At 34.5% G+C, this 8,670-nt stretch overlaps 1 protein-coding gene across 5 annotated transcripts; it reads left to right on the plus strand.

Annotated features, from left to right (window-relative positions):
• The first annotated feature begins 363 nt into the window (after window positions 1–363).
• On the plus strand, window positions 364–8,209 carry LOC114309193 (uncharacterized). 5 transcript variants are annotated; one of them, XM_082909086.1, is made up of 8 exons: window positions 3,239–3,612; window positions 4,683–4,804; window positions 4,917–4,975; window positions 6,312–6,491; window positions 6,683–6,758; window positions 6,938–7,123; window positions 7,234–7,340; window positions 7,924–8,200. In XM_082909086.1, exons 2-5 carry the CDS (start codon window positions 4,732–4,734, stop codon window positions 6,713–6,715), a joined length of 345 nt encoding a protein of 114 aa, XP_082765212.1. In that variant the 5' UTR covers window positions 3,239–3,612; window positions 4,683–4,731; the 3' UTR covers window positions 6,716–6,758; window positions 6,938–7,123; window positions 7,234–7,340; window positions 7,924–8,200. The 5 variants fall into 5 exon arrangements, 4 of the variants coding, with proteins under 4 accessions (XP_082765214.1, XP_082765212.1, XP_082765211.1 ...); XM_082909088.1 differs by lacking the exon at window positions 3,239–3,612 and adding an exon at window positions 364–781 and having other exon boundaries at window positions 6,938–7,340; window positions 7,924–8,209; XM_082909085.1 differs by having other exon boundaries at window positions 6,938–7,340; window positions 7,924–8,201.
• The last annotated feature ends 461 nt before the right edge of the window (window positions 8,210–8,670 follow it).

Raw genomic sequence — 8,670 nt, forward strand, 5'->3', positions numbered from 1 at the left:
CTAATAATGATGATTTTTTTACGACTTACAATGTCAGCCGTAAATAATAAAATTTTCTACGATGTGCATATAACATGCCGTTAATACATCAACTATACACGACACGCGTACATCAGTCATTAAAAATATTGAACATTTCACAACGCACAAAAAGTCAGCCGTTAAAAATATTACACTTTTTACGGCGCACAAAAAGTCAACCGTTAAAAAGTATATTTTTCATGACGCACATATGCTAGCCGTTAAAAGTATTTTACTTTTCACGATACGCAATTTCTATCATGAATAGTATGACTAAAATAAAAATTTTGAGAACCAAACACCAAAAAAAAAAAAAAAAAAAATCAAAAGCCTTCTGCCCTCATTATCTTTCTCTACCACACTATCTCTCCACCTCTATGTGCTGTCATCATCTCTGGACACCCCTTCTTCTTCTAGGGCTTCATCTTCGAAGAAAAAGAACGACTAGTTCTTCGTTGAGTACCAGAGCTTCTTAGACGATGATGGCTTTACTCCCTTGGGAGAACACATCAAACCCGATTTCATTAGGCCTTTGCCTCCTCCTTCAGAGTCTAACCTTGTTCTTTCCTTCGAAATATACAATGTCGTCGATGTGTCTTAATGTGATGGATGGTGGATTGGTGTCATCACCATAGTTCTCAACAATTCCAAGTTCGTAGTCACCTTCTAGAACCGTCCCGACAAGATCGAGTTTGGGTTTTCGGAGTTGCAAGTTCACCAGGAGTGGATCGACAGCAAATGGGTTTGACCCAAAAAGCAGGTATGGATTTAGGGTCTCTGCTTTCTAGTGTTTTGGGGGTTTATGATACGCACTTTGATTTTGGCTAATATATGATGCTAGGATTTGATTTCTAGGGTTTTTGACAATAAGGAATTTGATGAAATATCTTGAAATATCTGAGGCCAAACATGTTTTGATTTCTAGGGTATTTTGGAATTTTTTTTAAAAAAAATTCAACCAAACAAGTTATTGGAATTTTTTTCTCCAAAAACATGTTTTGAGAAACAAACCAAACATGCCCTTGACTATCTGCCTATAACGATCCCGGTTGTCCCTTTACTGTTCTGTTGTATTCCGGACTCGGTTCCGTGAAGTTGGTAGTGGTTTCTATCTTTTTGCCGTCCTTTAATTCCACTTGATTGAGTTTTAGGATGTTTTGAGCAGGGTTGTTACAGGTTAGTTAGGCTTTGGTTTCAATTCCTTGTTGTCCAGTTTTTAGGCGATCCGCTCGAGCGGGTCTTCTTGCGCTTGAGCGGGGATTGCACACCTCCAGTACTTCGTGTTCCTACAAAACTTCTGCAGATGTGATTTTTACGCTCAAGGGGGTTTGTTTACGCTCCAGCGGTAGCGCTCGAGCGGGTTTGGTGGCGCTCGAGCGGGTAGTACTTTATGGGTATAAGTTCTGGGGGGGGAAATCTACGCTCGAGCGGACTGGTTTTCGCGCTCGAGCGGAAGTGCTTTATTCTTGTGTCTTGGCGCTCGAGCGGGCCTTATTGCGCTCAAGCGTGTTCAGATTTTTGTTCTTGACGCTCGACCTTTGTGTTCTTCGCTCGAGCAGGTCATACGTATATGAGTTATCCGCTGGGTGATTTTAAATCACTTTTCGCTTTTCTTTCTCTCTCCTACTTTTTCTAAAACCCATTTTTGAGAGCCCCTCTCTCTAGAAGCTCCCTTTTCTTTAGGGTTTGATCTAGTTAGAGTGTCCTCCTTCTCTTCGGCCTTTGTAAAAGTTGTGTTGATCGTCGAGGGCGTCGTTTTGATCCGAAAATCTTGGTCTTTGGAGCATTTTGGTTTTGGTCTCTTCTCCATCCGAGCTCTAACTTCGAGGTAGGGATATCCTACTCCTCTTTATGAGCTTTGTCTTTAAACTTTTGCATTTTGATATGTTGGGGGTTGTTGGGTAATTTTGAGAGAGTTTGGGCCTTTGTGTAATTTTACAAAAGTTGGAGTTTTTATTTATATAAAACCTAAATGCATGTTTGGCATGGAAAAGTGAAATTAATGTTAAGACATTAATGAAAATGGAACCTAAGGGTTGAAATGTTAATTATGGAATTATGCCCTAGTTACATTGGTTAATTAATTCGCATAATTAATTATAAGGAATGAGAAATTGATTTGGAAATGTATGGAATTAAAAGGTGTAGTTGGATTATTTATCACTTACCTGGTTGAAATGTTGATTATATATATCCATTGTTGCATTTATTTTCTGTATAGAAATAACTGCTTTGGGCTATCAGTGGAGGATAGTCTTGATTGTTGTAAACAATGCATGATGATTAGGCAAACTGAAACTAATTACTGGAATGTGTCATTGAGTATGACGGTTGAAAGAATACATTAAATTTATGTGTTGTGTGATGATGTGTATAATTATTGTTTATATGCATTGTGTCGTGTTGGAGGAGATAGGGGATGTACCCCACGGTTTAGGGGAAGATAGGGGATGGACCTCTAAACCGGATGTTGTTGGGAGAAGATAGGGGATGGACTCCATAGATAGAGCTCATATGCTTATCTAGTAACGTGTTGACAGAGCTCATATGCTTGTCTTTGGAAGTGTGATAGTGCTCTTATGCATATCTATGGAAGTGATGATATAGTTTGTGTGCTTATCTATTATGTAATGGGAAAGTACTTAATATGAGTTACTGTCTCATATGAGTTGTTTGGCCAGGTTCTGAGCCATGGTTATAAATTGAGAATTGAAAAGAATTGGAAAATGGATTGTAACATGGACTTGTATGTCATGAAACCGTAAAGTGTGATAGGGGAAAGTATCAGTGTTGGCCATCTATCAACTGCTAATTTTTTAGTCATTGTTCATATTTGGTTTAGTGTATTTCTACTGGGCTGTGGCTCACCCTATATGGGAATATCATTTTTCAGGTACAGGCAGCATGCCACCTCCAAGGACATAGCTTGGGAGGCTAGAGGTGGGCGGATTTTTGTTGTTTATTTTCTTTGATGTATTACATATATATTCAAGCCAAGGGCTTAATGTGTAAATGAGTTAGCACTCTTTTGTTGTAACCAAGTGTTGACTTGAAAAGCTGTAAGCCTTTAGGGCATTTGCTTTTGTCGTTAACATGTAATACTTTTTGGTATTGGAACTCTGATGAATAGAAGAATGTGGAGCTTCTATATATCAATGCATGTCTATATTGATGGGTTTAATGTTATTTTTTTGAGGGCGTTACACTGCCTCTGTTGCAAACATGGATTGATTGGACAAGGACAAGAGCAAATTGAGTTATTGTTTTCCTGTGAATTTTGATGGGTCTATGAGAATAAGATTTCAAGGGTTATTGAAATGTGGTTATTTTTGTATTAATTTGTAATAGCCCTCTTTTCTGCTCTAAATAGTTGTGGGTTTTTCAAGTTTCTATAATTTATGCTGTCAGTTTTTATTTTATTATTATTTTAGATGTATTGCTCTACAGAAACATAGTACAACAAGGAATTGTGAATTGTGATTTTGATGATGTCTATGGTGTTTTCTTTGACTTCCTTACAAGTTGCTGCATATTCAAATGGCCATGTGAAAGTGTATGGGTTCCTAGATCCACTGGAACTAGATACTTGAGGTGATCTTTGTAATTCTATATTATTACAACTCTGCTAATTAATATAATTGTTTGTTACTTTTATTTTCATGTCAGCTGGAAAGCCAAGTCTATATTAGACCTTGCGGCATTGGTTTCTGTTAATTGCATGCTACTATAATGGCACAAAACAAAAACATCGGTTTAGATGGGGTTAGTCATAATTGTAAATTGTAGATACCTATTTTCTTGACTTATCAGTTTTCACCATTTTAACCATTGCTCAATCTAATATATTAGAGTCCCAAACTAGAATTTAATAAAACATAATCATAAGGAATCATCAACTTATGACAATGTGAAAATGTCAAAATAGATCATCAAACTTTTCCTGGCGCTATCTAAAGTCTAAACATACTAATGCAACCCCCACAGACCATGGGAATAAATTATTATTTGGTCTACATCTTAAAATTCAATAAATGAAAGAAGGTCTGATACTCAGTTTGGTTTTGTTTTCAATTTTCATAATCTGAAAACAGAAAGTTTATTTTGAATGTTTAGTCTCTTCTAGGTCTTTTCATATCTTGATTCTTTGAGAAATAAGAGCAAAGGAAATCAATTTGTCTTGAAAGTTGGAACCATTTTAGCTCTAGCAAATGGGGCTTTTTTTATCTTACTAATGTTAGTTGTTGAGCTGTTATAATTTTTATCAATCCTCATAGTGATTCTTTATTGATATGTGATTGGTTTCCTAATTGCCTAAGCCAAACTTAGATTTCTATGATCCTTCAAAATATTTTGTTCAATTTTTTTATATTTTATATTTTTTTTATATAATTCATTGATTTATGTGACCAAAAAGTAGTCAACGTGACTTTTATATGTTAGCTTTGTCAAGGTCTTCATTATTTTAAAATGTGTTGGTCTCTTGTATATCCACCTTGCATTATATGTTAGCTTTGTTGATTTTTTATTTGACCAGTGGCCACCAAGATTTTGTTTCTTAGCTTATTGACAAAACAAAATGAAACAAATGAAAATTAATAGCTATACCATGCAACTCTGTGTTTAAATCTCTTTTATGTAGTTAAAATTTCATTAATCTGCAGGTTCACTACTTCTGGCCTCTGGATAGCATTAGAATAAAAGAGTTTGATAATGTGTGGAATGAGGTTACAAGACAATCTAGAGGAAGGCTCACCTTTGATACTATTCCTGTCATGTTTGGGAGGTATACCTTGAAATGTAGTGCTTTTGTTGCTCTATTTAAGCAATTATGGCTCAAGCTCATGCTCATGCTCATGCTCATGCTCATGCTCATGCTCTGTTTTTTCCCTTATCAGATTCATGGCATTGTATCATGTCATTTCCATGGGTAAATGCACCCAAAATTTGCCACATGGTTGGTGATTTTCTTTTTATTTTCTTTTTTCAATTTTTTGGTGCTTTCCTCTTGGCTTATTGTGAACTCACCCTCTAAATTGTCAAAACTAGTGCCTGAAATCAGCAACTTTACTGTTTAAAATTGTCATAAATCTATTTTGTCATTCTAATATCTCTTTTGCTAGGTCATAAGTGGACTTGAGGCCGGGACCTAATTCATAGTATTAATCATCTGGCCTACTTTTACTTGAATTTCATTGGAAATATTCAGCCAAAGGAAAAGTGAATCGTCAAAATTCCATATACTTTTTATTGATTACTATTCGTTGTTAAATTTCTGGAAATTCATACACTTTCACTCAATATATTCTGAAATCTAGTTGTCCAAAATAGAATTAGGTAGATTGAGTATTGTGCAGAATTTATAGCTGAAGTAAAACTCTAAATTGTTGAGATGTCTTATTACCATGACAACACAACTTCAGTCATTTAAATGTTTGTTATAATGTCACTAAATGCCCTTTTTCTTCTTTATTTTTTTGTTGAGGAAACTTATCTTTCTGTTTAGGTTTCACCACAACTACTATTGCTTTCATATTTTAGAGAGAGATTGAGTATGATTAAGGTAGAAATATTATATCTTCATCATGTTGTGTTCCTGAGCCCTCACTGTGTAATATGTTAATAGTTGCCAAAGTATACTGCATAGATGTAGAAACCTAGCTAAATATATGAATACAATGGATTATAAGAATTTAGGTCAAACTCTGATTGGGTCAAGTCTCTTAAGAAGTATTACCTAATTTTATTGATGCAAACTTCCTTTCTCAGTGAGTCATTTTAACAAAGATTCAAAAAGTTGCTTTTCTAGACTGACCTTTGTGTTGAACCACAAGGGATCTGGATTAATTCTTGATAATATTGTAAATATTAAAAAATGTTTTAGACTGTGCAAAATCAAGGTCTTAAAAATGATTTTATTTTCTAAACTGGATCCACTTCATGATAGCCTTGATTCACTTACATCAGGATTACCTAGAAAGCACAAATACAGTTACATATACACACACGGACACATGGCACTATCTTTTAAAAAAAAAAAAAATTAGGATATGGACAGCAGGAATATGAATTTTTTATTATATATTTGTATTTGCAATGTATATAAATCTATGAAGTATGGACATGGACATGGGACACAGATACAACACAACATGGATATGCTAACGCAATGATTTTCAAAAAATCATGATACGACACATTGGGGGACACATGAAAAAAAATGAATGAGATGGGTATTGACATTGTTTATTTGTGGAATGTTTGTGTTGATTCGGTTGTTAACAACAATATAGGAGTATGAGGAGACAAGTGAAGAACCTGAGCAAGCTGCCCCTGAAGAAAGTGAACAACAAGAAGTTGAAGAAGCTGAAGATAAACAAACACTAGTAGATACACAACAAGAGCCTGAGCCTGAGCCTGAGGAGGAGGAAGTTCCACCATTCATATCAACTGACCAAACTAAGGATCTGTTAGTAAGTAACTTTAAAATTAATTATTGTGTAATTTCCTTAAAACTAGGAACTGTTGTATTCGGGGTCGAATTGGATTTTCTAATTGGATCAAATTTGGATTCACAGTAATGAGAGCTTCCTTTTGCTCTATTTGCAATTGGGTTTGTTGTTCTGATTAGTATATTCATGATTCTTGCACATTTTGAGTGCAGGGTTTAAATGAAATAAATCCTAAAGCTGCCTAACTAGAAGAAAGTGATGCATTGGCACTTCCCATAGTTCCACCTGGTAAGTTGCATATTAGTTTTTATTATTGGGAAAGTTTATAATTATATGAAGATTAAATTAAGACAACTAAATAAAAATGATATGCTATGCTGAAATTTTAAATTGGCACTTCCTTTTGGTTTTGTGTGTGTGTTTTATAGGATAATAAAAAATTGTTCTAATGATTGGAATAATTTCAGGTAATAATCCGGTATCAAGCAGTTGGGATTTGAGTGCAATTAGAAGGTTTCGTTCATGATAGATGCTACCATCCCTGAAACCTTTAGAAGGATAGGGTCAAGTATTCATTAACTGAACTTTTTTATGCATAATCTTTGGATAACCTTGCAAGGTCCATTCTGCAGCTCGAGTTATTTTGTTAAGTTGTTAGTATGGAAATCTTCTCTTGTATCAATTTGGTGTGAGTGTGGTTTGTTTTACCTTAATGCTCTTTCTTAATTTTGATGGCATATTGCTTCTTGTATTTAATTGGTAGAACGTGGCAGAGAAGTAACAACTACTGAAGAAAAACTCAGGAGATGGAGACTTCGGTGCCCTCAAGGAGTTGCATAAGACAGTTTTAGAGCTTTCTACACCATCCCAGTTAGTATATTCTTTCTAGCAATGTTGTTGAGGACCTTTTTATTTATTTATTAAATAATATATAAATATATATAAATAATATTTTTATTTAAATAATATAAATAATATTTAAAAAAAAATTATCGAGTCAAGCCGAGTTCGAGTTTCATTAATGTTAACGAGCCGAGCTGAGCTCGAACCCAGTTTCTTATCAAGCCGAGCTTGAGCTCAATAAACAAGCTCGATAAGTAAACGAGCCGAGCTCGAGTTCAGTAAAGCTCGGCTCAGCTCGGTTTGTTTGCAGCCTTAGTTGCAACAAAAGCGGTAACTTCATTAGAGGTAACTTCATTTGAGGTATGAAAAAAAAGGTTTTACTTTATGTGGATTTTATTTGCATATATGTTGAGACTATTGAGATCTTGAATTTTTGCTAATTTTTCATTATGACATTACTTTTATGGGGCTATTGAATTATCTTATTAATTTTGAAAATATTTTGTTGATGTTTTAATTTTTCTTGATCATTTCTTAATACCTTAAGAAATATTTTTGTCCTTGAGTCATCGGTTTTTGTACTTATGTGAAGTTTTTTTTTGTCATGTAGACAATAAATGCAACAGGGTTAGTTACTCCAACTATTGCCGCGGGTTTAGGTGCCTTAACACATACATCGGGCACCCTCCTTCCTATGATAGGAGCACGTGGATTTGCAACAGCTGGAGCTGCAACTACTCTAAGAACTGTTGTCGATAGTTTTAGATAATCTTTTAATAGTTGTTGATATGTTTAAAAAGTTAGATATGCATAGTTTTGGATGGTTTAAACTTTTTGTACAGTTTAGAACTTAAGGATATAATTTTCGAATCATTGGAATGTATAGACAATTGTTGGATGTTTATAATTTATGGATATAGTTTCTTTTTGATGTTTCAAACAATATTTTGGTGGTTGATTGATGTTTTGTGATGCTTGTTTGCAATATTTGTTAGATTGTACAAACTTGGCCAAATGGAACCTGCTAAATTTAAAAATTAAAAAAAAAAACTACATATTTTATGGTAAGCATAACGAGTCATTGTATTACATATTTTACGGCGCGCAATTAACGTCGTTATTTGTCTCACCAATTAACGGCATGCAAAAGTAGTCGTAGAAAAAGTAATAACGACGCACAAAATCTTCCGTTAAATAGTTTTTAACGGCGTACTATAGTATGTCATAAAAAATGTAATAACGATGCCCAAATTTGTCGTTAAATAGTTTTTAACGACGTACGAAGCATGTCGTTGAAAGTGAATGACTTTTCATGATTGATCATAATATGATGCGCGCTGCACGTCGTAGAAGGGTT

This window comes from Camellia sinensis, chromosome 15 (assembly GCF_055761805.1).
Source record: "Camellia sinensis isolate YWXY chromosome 15, ASM5576180v1, whole genome shotgun sequence".
Taxonomy (NCBI): domain Eukaryota; kingdom Viridiplantae; phylum Streptophyta; class Magnoliopsida; order Ericales; family Theaceae; genus Camellia; species Camellia sinensis.

Bases quoted from the DNA above. Each gene is read 5' to 3' on its own strand.
- LOC114309193 (XM_082909088.1), top strand. From the start codon at position 4,732: ATGTGTGGAATGAGGTTACAAGACAATCTAGAGGAAGGCTCACCTTTG. The intron at 4,976-6,311 runs GTTGGTGATTTT...ACAACAATATAG, and splicing joins CACCCAAAATTTGCCACATG to GAGTATGAGGAGACAAGTGA. The intron at 6,492-6,682 runs GTAAGTAACTTT...TTTTGAGTGCAG, and splicing joins ACCAAACTAAGGATCTGTTA to GGTTTAAATGAAATAAATCC.